Source organism: Strigops habroptila, chromosome 2 (assembly GCF_004027225.2).
Source record: "Strigops habroptila isolate Jane chromosome 2, bStrHab1.2.pri, whole genome shotgun sequence".
Lineage (NCBI taxonomy): Eukaryota > Metazoa > Chordata > Aves > Psittaciformes > Psittacidae > Strigops > Strigops habroptila.
The window spans coordinates 49,422,052-49,441,070 of record NC_044278.2 but is presented as its reverse complement, the minus strand read 5'-3'; the positions used below and the strand labels follow the sequence as shown (position 1 = coordinate 49,441,070).

Genomic DNA, 19,019 nt, shown 5'->3' with positions numbered 1-19,019 from the left:
CGCCTTTCCCTGTCCTGTCCCTCACCTTCCTTCACCTTTCTCTCGCCTTTCCCTCACCTGTCCTTCGTCTTTCTGCTATCCTGTCCCTCTCCTATAGTTCTCCTTTCCCTCATCTTTCCCTCGTCGTTCAGTTATCTTTCCCTTGCCTTTCTCTAGCCAGTCTCTCACCTTTCCCTCGTCTTTCCATTATCATTACCTCGCTTTTCCCTCTCCTTTCTATCACTTTTCCCTATATTGTCCCTCGTCTTCCCCTCATCTTTCCCTAGTCTTTCCCTTATCACTACCTCTCCTGTCCCTCGCACGTCCCTCGCACGTCCCTCATCTTTCCATTATCTTTCCCCCCCCGTTTCCCTATACCATCCCTCGCCTTTCTCTCATCCTTATCTCATCTTTCAGTTATTATCCCTCACTTTTCCCTGTCTCATCCCTCGCCTGTCCCTCGGGTTTCCATCTCCTTTCCTTTGCATTTCTCTCACTTTTCTCTGTCTTGTCCCTCGCCTTTCTCTTGTCTTTCTCTCATTTTTCCCCTCACCTTTCCCTTATCTTTTCTTCGTCTTTCCCTCTCCTTTCCCTCTCTTTCCTTTGCATGTCCCTCACATGTCCCTCACCTTTTCTTCATCTTTCCGTTCTCTTTCCCTCACCTTTCCCTATCCTGTCCCTCGGGTTTCCCTCGCCATTCCCTTGTCTTTCTGTCATCTTTCCATTATCTTTCCCTTGCCTTTCCCTCATCTTTCCATTCTGTCTCCCTTGCCTTTCCCTAAACTGCCTCTCACCCGTCTCTCGTCTTTCCCACGTCTTTCCGTTACCTTTCCCTTGTCTTTTGCTTGGCTATCTCTCGCCTTTCTCTTGTCTTTCCCTAGTCATTCCGTTACCTTTCCCTCTCCATCACCTTTCCCTCATCTTTCCTTATCTTTCTCTCTCCTTTCCCTCACCCTTCCCTCATCTTTCCTTACCTTTCCTTCGCCTTTCCCTATCCTGTCCCTAGCCTCCCCCCTGTCTTTCCCTCATCTTTCTATTATATTTCCCTCTCCTTTCTTTCTCCTGTCCCTCACCTTTCCCTTGTCTTCCATTACCTTTCGCCTGTCTTTTCCTTGTCTGTCCCTCACCTTTCTCTGGTTTCCCTCATCTTTCCTTTATCTTTTGCTCTCCTTTCCATCTCCTTTCCCTCGCCCTTCCCTCACTTTTTCCTATGCAGTCCCTAGCCTGTCTCTCCTATTTCCTTCTGCTTTCACTCTCCCTCATCTTTCCGTTATCTTTCCCTCGTCTTTCCCTCACTTTTCTGTCTCCTTTCTTTCGCCTGTCCCTCTCCTTTCCCTCGCCTTTCCCTCGCCTTTCCCTCGCCTTTCCCTCGCTTTCCCTCGCCTTTCCCTCGCCTTTCCTCTCCTTTCCCTAGCCTTTCCATCTCCTTTGCCTCTCTTTTCCCTTTTTTTCCCCAGCTGTTCCTTGCCTTTCCCTCGCCTGTCCCTCATGTTTCCGTTATCTTTCCCTCCCCTTTTCCTATCCTGTTCCTCGCCTTTCCCATCTCTTCGTTATCTTTCCCTCGCCTTTCCCTCGCCTTTCCCTTGTCTTTCTGTTACCTCCCTTGCCTTTCCCTAACCTGTCTCTTGTCTTTCCCACATCTTTCCTTTACCTTTCCCTTGTATTTTCGTTGGCTTTCTCTCGTCTTTCCCTTGTCATTCCATTATCTTTCCCTCGCCTTTCCCTCATCTTTTATTATCTTTCCCTCGCCTTTCCCTGTCCCGTCCCTAGCCTTTCCCTCGTCTTTCCCTTGTCTTTTCATTAGATTTCCCTCACATTTCTTTCTCCTTTCCCTCATCTTTCCTTCATCTTTCCTGTTACCTTTCTCTTGCCTTTCCCTTGTCTGTCCCTCGCCTTTCACTTGTCTTTCCTTCGTCTTTCTTTTATCTTTTCCTCTCCTTTCCCTCTCCTTTCCCTTGTCTTTCCTTCTTCTTTCCGTTATCTTTCCATTGCCTTTCCCTATCCTGTCTCTCTCCTATCCCTCACTTTTGCCTCCTCTTTCCCTTGTCGTTCAGTTGTTATACCTCTCCTTTCCTTATCCTGTCCCATGCTTGACCCTCGCCTTTCCATCGCCTTTCCCTCTCTGTCCCTTGCATGTCCCTCTCCTTTTCTTTGTCACTCCGTTATCTTTCCCTCGCCTTTCCCTCATCTTTATGTTCTCTTTCCCTCACCTTTCCTGAACCTGTCCCTCACCTTTCCATCGCCATTCCCTCATCTTTCCCTTGTCTTTCCGTTATCTTTCCCTCTCCTTTCCCTAACCTGTCTCTCACCTGTCTCTCCTTTCCCACATCTTCCTGTTACCTGTCCCTTATCTTTTCCTTGGCTGTCTTTCACCTTTCCCTAGTCTTTCCCTTGTCATTCCGTTACCTTTCCCTCACCTTTCCTTCTTCTTTCCATTCTCTTTCCCTCGCCTTTCCCTATCCTCTCCCTATCCTTTCCCTTGCCTTTCTCTCATCTTTCCTTATCTTTCCCTAACATTTCCCTTGCATTTCCCTATCCTCTCCCTATCCTTTCCCTTGCCTTTCTCTCATCTTTCCTTATCTTTCCCTAACATTTCCCTTGCATTTCCCTATCCTGTCCCTAGCCTTTCCCTCATCTTTCCATTATAGTTCGCTCGCCTTTCTTTCTCCTGTTCCTCACCTTTCCCTCCTCTTTCCTTCGTCTTTCCATTACCTTTTCCTCACCTTTCCCTAACCTGTTCCTCACCTTTCTCTCGTCTTTCCCTCATCTTTCTGTTATCTTTCCCTGGCCTTTCCCTAATCTGTCACTTGCCTTTCCCTCGTCTGTCCATCGTCTTTCTATTATCTGTCTCTCGCCTGTCCCTCTCCTTTTCCTCTCCTTTCCCTTGCCTCTCCATCTCCTTTCCCTCGTCTTTCCCTCATCTGTCCATCGTCTTTACATTATCTTTCCCTTCCCTTTCCCTCCCCTGTCCCTCGCCTGTCCCTCCCCTTTCCCTCAAATTTCCCTCACCTGTCCCTCTTCCTTCCCTCGCCTGTCCCTCCCTTTTCCATCTCCTTTCCTTCTCCTTTCATTCTCCTTTCCCTCTCGTTTCCCTTGCCTTTCCCTCTTTTTTCCTCACCTTTCACTCTCCTTCCGCTCTCCTGTCCCTCCCCTTTTGCTTTCCTGTCCCTTGCCTTTCCCTCTCCTTTCACTCACCTGTCCCACCCCACACCTTTTACTCTTCTGTCCCTCTCCATTTTCTCTCCTTTCCCTCGTCTTTCACTCTCCTATCACACACCTTTCTCTGTCCTTCATATTTTGCTCACCTTTTCCTTTTTTTTCTTTCTATCTTTCATATTTCCCTCTTCTTTCTCTCGCATGTCCCTCGCGTTTCTCCCATCTTTCTCTCACGTTTCCCTCTCCTGTCCCTCTGCTTTCCTTTGCCTTTCCCTCGCCTGTGCCTCTCCTTTCCCTCTCCTTTCCCTCTTCTTACCCCGTCCTTTCCCTCTCTTTTCGCTCACCTTTCCCTCTCCTGTCCCTCTGCTTTCCCTTGTCTTCCCTCGCATTTCCCTCTTCTGTCCCTCACCTTGCCCTTGCCTGTCCCTCTCCTTTCCGTCTCCTTTCCTTTGCCTTTCCCTCTCCTTTCCCTCTTATTTTCCTCACCTGTCCCTTTCCTTTCCTTCTTTTCACTCGCCTTTCCCTCTCCCTCTCCTTTCCCTTGCCTGTCCTTCTCCTTTTCCTTGCCTTTCCCTCACCTTTCCTCTCCTGTCCCTTGCCTTTCCCTCATTTTCCTGTTCCTAAGTAACTAAATCAAAACCCTAAAACAAACCAATAAACCCCTCAAAAAAGGTAACCCCCCCCAAAAAAAACCAAAAACAAACAAAAAAAGAAAACCCAAAAAAGAACACACACCAAAAAGCAACCAAAGCCCCAAACCAAAAATACAAATTAATAAACACCCCAAAAGCAATCTTTCCAAAACAAAAACCCCTGCCTGCCTTTGTTTGCCTATTCTACCTCTTGCATGCCTTTGCCCTGGGGGCCAGTTCTGCCCTGTGTCTGAGTGTCCCTGCCTTTCCCGGTGCCCGGGCCCTTGTGGTGCGCCATTGCTGGGTATGGCATTACACCACCGGGTGACCGCTCCCCCCAAGCGCAGCCCCACTCACCGCCTCTCCACCCAGCACCCTCCTGGGAAGGCCTTCGGGGTGCTGGCCGCAGGCAGTCCCTGCACTCGGGAATCCCAGGGGGCTGACCCTGCCCTCTGGCCTTGCACTGGGCACAGCTCGTGGCCATCCCTGACATGTCCTCTGCCACCTGGCTTCCAACAACAAACCCAGTGGCGTTTCTCTTCTCTCAGGCCAGAAACTGACCCTGCAGCCCTGAGGCCTCCCCCATTAGCTGGCCCCTCTCTGTGCCACAGCTTGCTTCTATAAGGGGGCTACAAGAAATCTGGAGAGGGATTTATTACAAGGGCATAAGGGATAGGACGAGAGGGAAGTGGCTTTAAACTGGAAGAGGGTAGGTTTTGATTAGATACTAGTAAGAAATTTTTCACTATCAGGGTGGTGAGACACTGGAACAGGCTGCCCACAGAAGCTGTGGCTGCCCCATCCCTGGCAGTGTTCAAGGCCAGGTTGGACGGGGCTTGGAGCAACCTGATCTAGTGGAAGGTGTCCCTGCCTGTGGCAGGGAGGGTGGAACTGGATGATCTTTAAGGTCTCTTCCAACCCAAACCATTCTATGATTCTATGGTATTAAAATGATGCTATAATGATATTTCTGTGGTTTGAGAAAGTGTTGCACTATGTTAAAATCATCACACTCATCTCCTTAGTTATTTGGCACAAAATATTTTAATTATAGTTCCCAGTACAGATAAGCTGGAGGAAATGGTCTGTTTGATCAGTTAAAGTGATGTAGTTTAACTCTGTTTAAGCCACTAGTGCAGTGGTGTACAAATCTTTTCAGTTGAAATCAGCTCTCTGCTTAATAATGAATTGCCAGGGTGCCTTCAATAATCCAGTCCCAAAGAAATACCTTCTAAGGTTGAGAGATTCCATAGGAGATCCCCACCTCTGGTTCAGTGCAGGAATGGATGCCACTGCACTTGAGGGACCTGTAGTGTTTTCTATTATCACTCTGTTTTTTCCTTTCCCTCAGCCTTCCCTCTTTCCCTCTCCCCCCACTGCATCGCACCATTCAATATGGTGTGCACCACTGGGGGCATGGTGTGGTTGCAGCTCAAGAGCTGCCCTTACCCTCTGCCAGACAGCCACTGCATCCAACAGCTGTACTACTCAGACAAATTAAGGATTTCACTGCTTTTTGAATAAATTGGTTTCGTCTGGTGGCACACGATTGTCACGTTTATCGTTTTTGCTAGAATTAGTTTCCTTCTCATTAATTATGGAGTGTTTGTGTGGGGGGGTGTTAAACCTTCCTTGTTTGCCCAACAGACTAAAGACTAAAACTTCAGGCATATAGAAGTGCCATTTATTTGTGTTAGTGTCTGTTAACAGGAAAACCATATTCACCCTTTGTATACTCCTGCCTTTATCTCCAGTATACACCACTAATCATATGACATAGGAAGTATTTAATGAAGACCTTTTAGCAAAGCTCCCCCGTCATCTTCGCTGAATATACATATTGTAGCCACACGCACATTGCTCCTTACTCCTCTCCGTGCTCCTCCAACATGCAGTGGGATGCAAGCACTCAGTTCAGTGGGCTTTCATCTTGGATCTTGTCAGAAAACATAAAACTCATGCTAAGTGGGTCAAGGCATCTTTATAAAACAGCCAGAATATATAAATTGGCTCAGCTTCACATATTTGTCAACACTTTAACAAGGGATTGTTAAGGACTTGAACACTTGGATAGCACACTTTATGACCAGTTATTTTGGAGGAGGCATACACCCAGGACCTGTTCCTTGATTCCTTGAAATCAGTTCTGTTATGAGAGATCTTAATTGCAGTCCATCATGGAATCATTGTAATATTTATCATTCTCTGCAAACCAGAATTGTGTGGTGGTGCTTTTTATTTTTTATTATTATTATTTTGAAATAAGTATGGGAATTTCATATGAAGTCATTAATTTACGGGGGGGGAAGGGAGTGATCTCTGTATTCTCAGCTAGCAGGAATGGAATGTGTGTGTCTTAACATACTGAGTTAAATGTAGATTTAGCACAATTATAAAATACTGAACGGATGTTGAAAAACACTACAAAAGTGGTTTTTTAGTAAGGAAAATCCATGTTTGGCTGAGTAGGAAGTCCTCATGGTCTTTAGGGAGAGTTACAGCAACTCCTGAAGAGTGTAAAAATCATTGAATAATACCAAGTTTGTTCTGCTTTTAGGCCTGAATTCATGTGAGATGGTGACCTGAGAGCAGAGTAATTTATGTAAAGCATGCCAAGCAGCGAACCACCTGAGCAGCGCTCTGCTGAGCTACTTTCTGTGTTGCTAGTCAGATCAGCAAGAATTATGGGGAAAAAGATGAGGTTTTATTGTTTTCCTGCTTAGTGGTACAGAATTCAAAGCTATAAATTATTCATCTGCCAGTTTCAAGATGTAGATTGGAGCTTTTCTGGCTCAGTAGATATTGTGTGTAATACAGGTTTTCTGCTGGTTAGCAAAAGCATGTAGGGAGCCCACAGTTGCTGCATCCAAAGGCTGCTTTGTCTGAGTAGGAAGCAGGCAGTGATCATAACTCAACTCTTTAATAGACATGACAGTCTTGGAGAGGCAAGTACTTACGGCCTTCTCACCTGCAAAAGCAATCCTTTAGATGCTAGCTTCAGCTGCTTGGGACATCTAAATAGGATGCTACTGGGAAAATGGCTGCTGAAGTGAAAAACTCAATAACAGAGCACAACAGTATCCCCTTGTGTTTCGGGTGGTGAAACAGCAGTATTGTGCATGTGCGTGTCATTTGAGGGAAATGAGAGGGTCGCACTGTGACCTACATAATCCAAATCAAACTGCATTTGCAATGAGAGATCAGGGTGGGGGGAATCAAATCCTGCAGATTAATCAGTCAGTAAAGCAGGCATCTGTAGAACTGCTTACTACCTTAATCTTTTGGACACCCAGACTAACAGCCCAAATCCAGATTAACCTGGTCTCACTATCTTAAATCAAAAGGGAGAAAACCCGCCTAGATAATCCATGTGTTGAATTTCTACTTTCAAAATGGCTGTTAAACTTTCAGGGTGTAGTTGCTTTCTGTTACGATGGCACACTTTTTGGTGGTGGTTGTTCCCAAAATAAATTGGCAGTGATTGTTCAGTGGCATCTAGGAGCGGTAGCTGCAGTCAGTATGTTTCTCGGTGATCATGGAGGCTTGTTATCAGATTTGCATTTAGAAAGCAGAGTTCCTAAAGAATGGCATGAGGAATTAAAAAAAAAAAAAGGGGAAGGGGAATGAAATAGTGACTACTTTAAAGGATGTCATTTTCATTGAGAAGTTGCCCTAAGAGGTGTATGTTTAGAGAATGCTTTGGGAATTTTTCTTACCTGATATTAGCTGAATACTAAGGAGGCATCTACATTTAAATGGATGAGGCATTTTTAGGGTGTGCTTCATCTCATGTTAGAGTAAATGACTAGCTGAACTGACTCCCACCCCTTGTGCACAAATGAAAGCTAATGGACACTGAAGAAGTCCTTTTGTCCAGATGCAAGGAGGTGGCCAGGCAGCGCAGATGGAACACAGGTCACCGAGGGAGGAGATCTGGGTTCTTGGTCTGGCTCTGCTGGTGATGCACCTGACATGCTTTTTCTAAGCCTGGGCATGTGTATCCCACGCAATGGGAAACCCCGGCAAACCGTAGGCGAGGTGATATATTCACCTGGGGTAGGACAGTGACAGCCAGTCCTTTGGCAGAGCCGCTTTGCACAGCTTCGCACAGGGCTGCTTTGTATGATAAAGTAGATTTTGTTCTCTGTTTTGTGCCACAGAGATTACAATTTTCCTACAGAAATGTTGTAGTGCGCTGTTAAAGCTAAGGTTCTCTGAGAGCGGAAGGACTGCTATTGGGGGGATGCTAACATTACGCAGAAAGGAAGAAAAAGCTAGACAGTGCCCTAGTTTTAACTGTGTTATGCGGAAAATACAGCATTGTTTTCCTGGTACATTGTTTTCCTTATCTTTCTAAATGTAGCTTTTCAGAAAGGTATTATGGACCTGGTATTTAGAGAGAAAAGGATGCACTGTACTTTATGCTCTTCCATAGCTGGCTTCAAAAGTGTTCAAAGAAGCAGCAGGAATGCTTGCTGGGGAGGGGTGGGAGTCCTTCATCTTGTGTCACAAAGATAAATTGCTTTAACACAGGTCTCAAGCTGAGCATTGTGAACCTCTGAGTCCAGAGGTACAGACCTTAGGCATATACTTATTTTTATTTGTAGTGCGATCATTGTCAAAGCCACATGGGAGTTTCAGTGTAGTAAAATGCTAGATTTCTGACATGACTTTCAGAAGTGGGGAAGAATGCAGTAGTGCTAATAAATTCTCATGTCCTTTATTTTCCACAGCAAGAACTTATTGACAGCATTAGTAGGAAGCTGCAGGTGCTGAGGGAAGCACGGGAGACACTTCTGGAAGACATCCAAGCAAACAATATACTGGGGGAGGAGGTAGAGGCCATTGTGAAAGAAGTCTGCAAACCAAATGAGTTCGACAAATTCAAGATGTTTATTGGCGACCTTGACAAAGTGGTCAACCTCCTGCTGTCACTGTCAGGTCGTCTGGCCCGGGTGGAAAATGCCCTCAATAACCTGGATGAAAATACCTCTGCGGAAGAACGGGTGAGAAAGGCCAATAAGAGTATCTCTGTGTTTAGTGAACCTGTTGTGGGAAGTTTTTCTTGGTTTGTTTATCTAAATTGGAGAGCTTAAGATGAGGGATAGTGAATAAATAAATCTCATAAAGCCATTTGCTTTAGATTTCTTAGAACTTTTCTCTTTGCCTTGCTGCTTTTGCTTGAAATACTAGAACTACAAGTGGCTTGCCAAGAAAAAGCAGTGTTTTGGGGTTCAACATACTGGAAAACAGACTTCATAGTGAAAGCTTAAAGAAAGAAGGGAACTACTGATAGGAGCATAAAAAGGAGGCAAACAAAAGTAACAATTCAAGATGGGGAAAAGAGTGTCACTTTGCTGTAATGTGGAAAGCTTCTTTATACTCAACAAGGATCTTGATAAAGGATATAGATAACAGATACAGACAAAAATCTGTAAGGTTGTTAGATAATATTTGTCCTATACTACAGCTTCCTCCACAATGCCTAGTGAGGAACAAGAGCAAGAAATGACGGAAGGACAAGTCTTTTTAAAAGAGGGGGGAGCAGGAGGGAGGCATTGCAAAAAGAATTTTTCAATAGACAGCATATTTTACCCCAAGCAGAATAGCCCAATAGTGATGTGGAGGAATCCCAGCAGATGTGAAAATTTCAGGAGCATTCAAGGTGCTCTTACCTACTGGATTCCACCTCTGCGGGCAGCATTTTGTTTAACTCCAAATCCCATCAGGTCTTAGCTGGGCAGGAGATATCTAGCGATACAGATGTGCACCAACGGGAGAGATGCAGGCATGTGTGAAACTTAAAAGCTAAAATAAACAGAGAGGGTGGGGAGCAGGTATCTGTCAAGTGGGTGTAGCTTCTACAGTTAAATGAACGTGAAGTGGGATTTTTGGCTTGTAGCTGTGCACTGAAATGCCAGCAACCCACCTAAGTGTGGCAACAGGATTCCTTCAGTGGCCTGTGGATTCATGTTGTGTTTCTTCAGCATGCTCCCTTCTTTCACCAGTAGGAACCAGTTAAGTGCTGGGACTAGTCTAAAGCTGTATTTTTGCTATTTGGCCTTAGCTGCTGCCAGACATACTTGCTTAATGGCTGTCCAGACCCCTCTCTGACTGAGGGGAGGGGAAGGTATTTGACAGCTTATTAGAGAGCAGATCAAAGCTTCTGAAACTTAAAGAAATTTAATCCTTCTTCAGACTCCTTTTTTCTAAATGTGGTTGCAGTTGCCTAATGGGCTCAAAGATGGGAGTGTGAGCTGGGGAAACAGCTACCAGATGATGTGAGCATATAGGAAGCAGTTTGAAAGCTGTGATAAAAATAGCTTCTTGGCTAGGTGTGCGAAAGGAAGAAGGTGAGTAGGTGGTGTGTAGTAAGGGTAGTTAGGAATTGTCTGTGTGCTCTGCTGTCAAATTTAGACTGGCAGAAATCCAAATCCCTAACATATTTTAATCCCCATTCATCTCAAGCACTGGCACCAAAGTCTTGCCATAGTAACATCAGAAATATATCTAAAAGTGTTAGTCGGAGATGCTTCTCAGATGTATCAAGTCCCCAGGTACTTCAACTATAAATACAATGCATATAGGGTTGCATGTGCATGGCTTTGAATTTTGGTTGTCATTTGGTATTTTGTAGGTCACGTGATGATGTTGGTGTACTACTAGTGTACCATATATACGAAACAGGAGATTACCTCAGTCCCTGGAGAACATATCTCTAGTGATCACTGATTTTATTTATTTATTTTTTTTAGCTGATGCTGTCTAATAAACTACTCTGATAGTTTTTCCACTTTCTAGGAACCACCAACAGCTCAGCAGACTTTCTAAACAAACAGTCTGTCAGCAGGCAAATCATCGTGGCTGAATTAATTCTGACTATTAGATGCTCTGTCATAGGTCTCTCTTGCCACAAGGAACAGTATCAGGTATTTCAGCTTCAGCTTCTGAAGGTGCTTCATCTGAAATAGCTACCAGCGCCCTTCCTTCCATGCAGTGAGACCAGTGTCTTCTCGTTACTTTCCTTATCAGTCAAAGCCAGAGTGTGCTGAGAACCCTGAAGCACTGAACCAGCAGTCCACAGATATGATCAGGTGCCTATATCCACAAGACCAGCTATTGCAACACTAGGGACAAGTACCAGGGATAGTAGTTTAAGAGCTGGATGCTGAGAGGTCAAATATATGGAGAGAATTCATCTTCATATGGCTGTGGTTCAAAACAGAGAAAAAACTCCGCAACAGAAAGAGCCAAAGATTGTTCCATCAGAGGAGCTTCAGGTGTCCTGTGTTTCAATGGGTCTTCAGAGCAATGCTAACTGCAGAAGACCCTTCTGCACTCTGCTTGAAGACTGACAGATGAAACCATCTGACATCATTTATGCCTTACGCTTGCTGAGCCATTTACATGTTGCTCAAAGGACCACCTCAAGAATGGCGTCTTGAGCCTGCTACAGTGTATTTCACTTGACCCTTCAAAACAGGATTTCTGGTGTCAGTCATCTTTGACAGAGGTAAAAGCAAATTCAAGAGGTGCCTCATTTGCCTTTTTCCTCTCTGCATACCACTTCTTTTAGGCACTCCATAAGCCTCTGCAAGGGCAGAGGTACTGAGGTGTCATTCAAAGTTCATAAAAGTAGTGTTTGCTTTCCTTAAACTGTCAGGTTACTCATGTTCATCTTAGTCATGCCATAGGCTTGGTAAGAAGAAGCCATACAACTTAAATCTCAGGAATTGTTATGAAGGACTAAACATCTGATTGTTCTTGTGTCTGTTGACAGTAATAGCAAATGGCTTGAAAACCAGAGCTATTTCATCCCAAGGTTATGCAGGTAACACTACAACTGAGCTACCAGCTGTTTGATACATGCCCTCCTGTGTTCATCAGATGCTGTCTAATTCTGCTGCTGCTGCTGCTCAGTGTGCACACAAGTGGCAGGGCTGCCCTGGAGAGTGGTGTAGCCATGCTCCTAAATTTGGGCTTGGCTCCTAGTTCCCCTGGTGAACTCAGAAAACAAGTACTTCTATCTCTTTGCAGCAGATAGTTCTGCTTGTAAGTTGCAGTGGGGTTTTTTTCCCTGGCGTAAGCTTGAAGGAAAATTAAACTGTAGTTTATCTAATAATGTGTGATTTCTGTGACTTGCCTTCCGTAGCTGTCTTGAATCCTGAGTTCATCTAGGCAGTGTATTTTAAGTACATTGAGAGCACAAGTCTGAAAGCGTTTTGCCCTCTGAGCTTTGTGCTGTCTTTGAAAAAGAGGCAGGATATGTGTGCCACTCTGAGCAGAGCCTATCTGACTCTGGCAGATAGGTCTGTTAAAGCTTGCTGGTCTGTATCCCCATTTGTCTCATACTTCCATCTTGAAAAGACTATTCTGCAGACTACAAAAGCACTTTTCTGTCAATCCTTTGGGCTTATTATAGCATGTGTGATTTAACATGAAGTTCAAATGAAAAAAAGGGACACATTTATTTGAACAGACTGGTTTATTTGAAGACATAGTTTCTCAAAGAAAATTCATTTCTGAAGCAAAGCTAGAAGTAATGGAGTGGTACCTCTTAGGGGCACTTTTTAATTAAGTTTGGAAGTCTGTACAGGAATTCTTGATGTCAGAGTAGGCCAGCCATAATCTGTTGCTGGAAAAAGGCAATCACTTCTAGGCAGACGTCTGAAATAGGTCAGATTAATAATGCTCCTGTTTCTTTCCATAATACTGCTAAGGGAGTGCAGCTGAGTGATTCAGGTGTGGCTGTCAATTATATAGACGGGTGAAGTTGGGTGAAATGAACCTCACCCTTATTGCTCATGCATATGTGTGAATGGGATATAGCTCCTGTCCTGTTCCGTTGTGTGAGTCTCCATTCAACCCTCCTTTTTCTTACTTTGTCTCTTGTGAAGGCACAAAGCAGAAAGTTTACAGCCCTTTTGGGAAGATAATGCTTTTTTTTACTTCCCTCCCGTTGTCTTGCCCCAGCTCTTGCTCATGTCTTAAGACCACACGACTTCGCATTTCATGGAGAAGCCATGCGGATTGCAGCAGAACAGCAAAATGCCACAGTGTCAGGAGCTGTGTAAGAAGAAATTGCTTTCTTAATTAGTCTTTCTGGGTTCTCTAAACACAGCTGTTTCAGTGTGGAAGTTCAGTGCCGTGTACTGAAGATGTAAGATGTTGCTGAGTGAAGTCTTAATTTGGAGAACGTGGATGTTTCTCAAAGGCAGCTGTACTTTATGTAACTATTTTGAACTATTAAATAGTAAAGTAGTCTTTGAAGTTCTTGCTGTTGAGGCCAATAGAAATTAATGGTGCATCTTTCACTGATTCATCACATGATTTTTCTGTTTGTTAATGCATTTTATTAAGAGTAAACTTTAAGGAGCAACCTTATTCTACCTCTCAGGAAGGTCTTTTTCTTTGCAGATAAAACAGACTTGAGTCTTAAACACTGAAGCTGTTGATCCAGCCTGGTGAACCTGGTGAATTTTTAACTCTTTTTCTTTTCTCCTAAGCGGACACTGGTAGAGAAGCAGAAGCTGCTGACCCAGCAACATGAAGATGCAAAGGAACTGAAGGAGAACCTGGATCGTCGAGAGCGCATTGTCTTTGACATTTTGGCAAACTACTTGAGTGAGGAGAACTTAGCAGACTATGAGCACTTTGTAAAAATGAAGTCAGCCCTCATCATTGAGCAGCGAGAGCTTGAGGACAAGATCAAGCTGGGGGAAGAGCAGCTGAAGTGTCTGACTGATAGCCTCCAACCTGAACGGCTCAAATAAGAGGACTGAGTTTGACCAAGGATGTGAAAAATGAGAAGAAGAAGGAAGGGATGGGGGACTTTCCAAGGATACAAATTAGTATCTTGGCTTGTCTGAGTGTCCAGTAGAGAAACAAGTGCACAAGAGAATGATAGCTCCCGCAACAGCAATAATGCTCTCTTTCATTTTTTTGGGATGATATATTTAATTTTTTAGAACACATTTTTATTGCTGGACTCTACAGCTGTTTCTCATTGCTTAACTTACAGAAGGCTCCACAGGAAAGGATAGACTCTTAACCTTTCTGCTTAGTAAGTTGAAAGTCTGTGGCAGTTGTGCATGCAAACAATGTTTTTAGAATAGGGTGTATACTTTCTTTATGTTGTACAGGCTGCTGGGAAACCCAACAGCAATGTATGAATGCACACAAATTTAGAAGTTCTAAATTGAGTGGCTTTTTATTTTTGTTTTTTAAAGACACATTGAATAGGGGAAGCGTGCATCTTATAGCTAATATATTCAGATTGCTGAAATGTAGTGTCACTCTGATCCTGTGGCATCAGACACTTTTTTGTAATATTGTATATAGGATGGCACTTTCCCCTTGCAGAAAATAATTTTAAAATCAGTCTCAGTTAAACACTTCTTAAACCAGCTTGCAAATCACCTAATGGCTGCCTTGCTGCACATTTTTGTAAACATTATTTTGCAAAACATATTTGTACACCTTCTTACTGCAATGCAAGTGATTTTCTTTACCGGGTTGTAGTTGATTTAAGAAACAGGCTGGAAGTACTGTGCTGATTTTGTTCAAAACATTTCTTATCTAAATTATTTAGAAGGCTCACTTGCTCTTTCTTGTGCTTTTTATGCATGTGTTTATTCTTCTTCCCCCAAACCCACTACACTTTATGAAAATAAATGTAGGCTAAGGACAGTGCTTCTCTTTTTCTTCTGATTGCTCAAAATTGTGATGGTTTTATATAGCCAGTTAAGTTATATTGTGGTTGACCTACATAATGTTGTTCATTCTTTCCACATCCTCAGACTACCAAATGCAATATAAACACTTCTGCCATGTAAATACCATGCACTACTCAGAGCAGTTCTGCTTTGTAACTGTGAACATAAGTGGGGTTTGTTTGTTGTTTGTTTCCATTGCACAATGATAAACGAGACAATGCTAGTTCACAGTATCAGATTACTGGTTGTGTTCTCTATTACTGCCATTGACTTATAACAGATCATTTCCAGTAGCTCTAAACAGGGGTGCTAACTCATGATTTAGCGTGGTAATAGGTTGCGCTGAGTTGCTCAGATACCTACGGAGAAATTCTGTAGTGTCTAAATGTCAAGTTCTATGTTAAGATAAAGTTTTGCAGGCAAAGAAAAGTCTTAGCTGACTTTGTGTATATGCCATTTCCATTGTAGAACGGAAAATGTTTCTCTCTCCACAGACAAACAGGTTGCCCAACAAGAAGCCATTTTCAAGGCTAATGTGAATGCCAGTCTGTAGCTAAGCAGGTTGAAAATAGACATAGTTAGGTGGTGAAAAGAGAGAGAAAAGAATTCTTCCCATTATTCCTGAAGTGGCAGCGTTCACTAAAAGGTTTTCTGTAGTTCTTACCCCACTCCTCTCTTGTGAGGAGAGAACCGGAGAGACGCTGAGCAGCAAATTCCTTGTGAGTTGGGAAATTGGGGAGCAAAAATCTTCTGAAACCTGTTCGTGTTCAGACAGGTGCAATGTTAAAAGGACTGTTGCCCCCCTTATAGTGCACTACTTTGTATACCTGGACCAAATCTTTAATGAAATGATGTTGATGTGTATCGGTTGAGGTCAGATGGAGCTACCATTTTACAAGGCCTGCAGCTGACCTTAGTTTCTTCCTCCTAGTTCAGAAATGTAGTCTTCTGGCATCTCACAGTTATATGCTGCTATGTTCCTAGGACAAGTGATCCCTTTGTCCTTAAACTTATCCCTTAACCATAACAAACCCAAAACTAAACAATTCCCAAATAAATTATGCTTGTCTTTTAGCTTGGAGAAAAGTGTGCATTGTTTTATCTGTGGCATTTTAAAAAATTTTACATATTGTGGTTACTCTGAAATGTGTATGTGAAATGTGAATAATAATATAATTACCATGTGTTTGTATACAGTACTTTGATTTAGATCTTTCTGATAAAAGGTAGCAATATTGTGAAAGCTATATATATATATTATTCTTCTCACAGAACAGTTGAGTAGACACCATTCTCTCCTTTCTTTTTTAAAACTGTTGAAAATCTCTCACGCTGTGAACCTGAAGATGGTTGCCTCCCAATGTTATATGTAAATCTGTAAATAGCTATACTGTTGCTTCTTGAAAAAATCTGGTGCTATGTTTTGCCTTTGACATCCTGGGGATGGCTGTTTCTTCACACTGTTGTTCTCAACTCTACATCCCTTTGTATAGTGAAAGGTTTCCACAATGTTTCTCCAGCTGTTTGGATCCTGCAGCCCAGAGTGAAAATGTTACAGTTTTCCTGCCTGACACTTAAACACTCACCTACTGACAAATGGTATTGTTTGACTTTGAGAAAATAAACTGTATATTTCAATGTAGAGGAGTTAGTTTCTGTGTGCAGTTTTAATGATCAAAACCTACTGTTTGCTATGTGGCGTTGGCCATCTCATGGTGTCTGTTAAGAGTGCCTATAGGTTGTAAAGGCCAGGCCAGTTACCTTGTGGTCTGGAGTAGTTTGCTGTCTTTTCACAGATTATTTAACATGTTGACTAATTGATCGTTCTCAGGTTCCCAGTGTAAGTAAGTACCAGAAATGTGTTCGTGTCCGTTCAGTATTTTAAGTGAGTATGAGAGGGCAGAAAGGAAGATGTGTTATGAGGTGGATAAAATAGATCAGTCTCTCACGACTTATGGAGTGTATACCTGGGAAGGAGTTAAGATTTTTCTGCTCGGGCAATTGCACTGTTTCGGCTTCATCCTGTGTTTAGAAGGATACTTCATATGCATGTATCTAAAGTCAGAGGTTCTCAAGATTCTTCGCAAGAACAGCTCACTCTGAAATCTCCATCTTTAACAGACTTTGACAGAAACTGTTCAATTTCAGTTTAATGGGGTCTCTCAGATTAACTGCAGAATTTTCTGCCTTATTGGGGCAGTGTTCAAGGCCAGGTTGGACAGGGCCTTGGGCAACATGGTCTAGTGTGAGGTGTCCCTGCCCATGGCAGGGGGGTTGGAACTAAATGATCTTAAGGTCCTTTCCAACTCAAACTATTCTGATTCTATGATTCGAAGTGTGCACAAATCTGTAGTAGAGGCGACCACAGATAATGTTTTATAGCTTGATAAATCATCCTGAAAAGTAATTGTCTGTGAAGGTCTTTATCATAGAAACTGTCAGGGAAAAGGAAGCTAGGGAAGGAAAATACTTGGGTATTCGTAGGATTTGTCTAAACTTCTGACAGCGTTTTTTACCCCTTTCTTCTCTCTCTCTGCATGGACGTGGACCCACCTCTTCGTGCCTGGTTTACTGGCACTTGGTATAATCCAGGATGGCAGCTATAGGGGAACAACAGTTTAGGTTGTGTAAACTGTTTGAATTGGCAAAAAAAGCTTTTCTTTAAACTGAAATTAGGTTCGTTCTTTTCTGTTTTGGGGTATTTATTTCAGACCCTGAGATTTCGAAGGAGTCACTGGTTTACGGTGTTCTTTTCTAATCAAGTGCTAGTGATTAATTTTGGTGCACTTAATCGTATCAGTTTTTATAGCTGAAGTAATCTCTTGGCAATCCAGTAGCTAGCAAAGGCCTTATGATGAGTGCACAATAGAATAATAGCTCCTCTTTTAATGGTGTCTAGTCACTTACTTACTGCAGAAGTTCATAGGCTTGTTCTAATTAAGGGCTTCTCAGTTGTGGGGTGTTTTTTAGAGGATAATTGGTTTTTCTACATACTTGGGTGGAACCTGCCCACAGAGTAGATGTTATAAAAATTAATAATGACATCTTTAACGTACTGGATTATATACTGTCAGTTGTCAGCAGTGGTAGTTTGGTCATCGCATTCACTGACTGCAGTTCCAGGCTGTAACTTAACTAACTGCAATGATCCACAATCTGTAAGATGGGTTACCTGTGTGGTTTCAGAACTCACCTCTGAAGTCCTGGCTTTCATTCTCCCTACAACTGTTTTTGATTATATTTCCATGAATAAAGCTGTTCCATTTGAAGTAGGTTAACTTAATTTAATACATCTCGGGAGAAAATCTGAATTGAAATAAATCCAGTGCAGTTTAAATAGCAGAAGGTAATTTCTCTCTCAGACTACAGTAGCACACCTAGAAGCAGGACAGGTATTTTCTAGATGGGTTACATTTAAGACCTTTTCCTTGGTTATACCCATGTAGGCAGATAGGCTGTTGTTTATTTTAGGCTGAGTTTTATTTTAATCAAAGCAATTGAGCCTTTCCTGAGAACAGGGCTGGTAAGATGTTGATTGGGTTTTTTACTTCCTGTGTTAAATTAAAATCCTCACAACAGCTTCGTTTTTAGGTGCTTTGGTATCTCTGTCTTGCAGGTAGTCTCCTAAATTTGGCAGGGGAGACGGCCTTGTGACTAGGCTGTGCCTTCCTCTCCTCCCAAGCATGTCAGTGGAGTCTGTTGCTATAGATCTAATTCTCACTTCTCTGGATGCAACAACCTGCTAACTGGTTAAGGTTAACAAAAACTTACTGTTACTGCTTGCTGCTGCTTTTGAACGGCTGCTGTCACAGGTGGGATACCAAGAACATCTGGACAACTGGTGTGGTGGTTTCTGGCATCTCTCCTGGGTTGAAGAGGGATGAGGAATTAGATGCATCTCCTGCTGGCTAGGGGCGAGTCTTTAACCTAAAATATAATAGTACCACTAAAGAACAACCAGATTGCCACTGCACATCCACTTCTATTGGAGTATTTTTATTTGCTATTTGTGATTGCCTGTCTTGACACAGGATAGATTTTAATCAAAGCAAATAGATTTGTGGCGGTGGAGCTGATGTACGAGGTGTTGAAAGATATAGAAGAATAATCATATTTTCAGTAGCACAAATCTCCAGCAAAATAGTATCTAAATGAAGCCTGCATGCTACAAGTCACAGGTGAGGAGAAGACTCCAGGATTCTAGATCTGTGTTCATGCAGTTAAATGGAGTTAGTGAAAGAAAGGCTTCTCATAAGCACATCCTAAATTGCAACTACGTTAACACAGACTTCATTCATTCCAGGCAACTTCCATATGACCCAGTGTTAGCTGGGAAAAAGCTGTGTTCTGACATGCTTTAGCAAGAGTTGGTAGTTTGCTGCTGGTTTTTGTGAAAGCACCACTTGCAACCCTCCCAATCGAGGAGCGTATTCTGTAAACCAGGTAATGGTCATATAGTTACAAGAGTTTTAACAAAACATGACTTTGGTAGAGCTGGAAAGTCCAAAAGCCTGAGAGGAATTAACAAAGTCCTCCC

At 43.0% G+C, this 19,019-nt stretch overlaps 1 protein-coding gene across 13 annotated transcripts in view; it reads left to right on the top strand.

The window, feature by feature from the left end:
• SHROOM2 (shroom family member 2) overlaps nt 1–16,124 on the top strand; it is a 133,105-nt gene extending 116,981 nt beyond the window's left edge. For all 13 annotated transcript variants that reach the window (XM_030475620.1, XM_030475621.1, XM_030475629.1 and 10 more), the window contains 2 exons: nt 8,501–8,773; nt 13,274–16,124. In XM_030475620.1, coding sequence (XP_030331480.1) covers nt 8,501–8,773; nt 13,274–13,540 — 540 coding nt within the window. In that variant the 3' untranslated portion in view covers nt 13,541–16,124. The remainder of the gene's footprint in view (nt 1–8,500; nt 8,774–13,273) is intronic.
• Nucleotides 16,125–19,019: the final 2,895 nt, after the last annotated feature.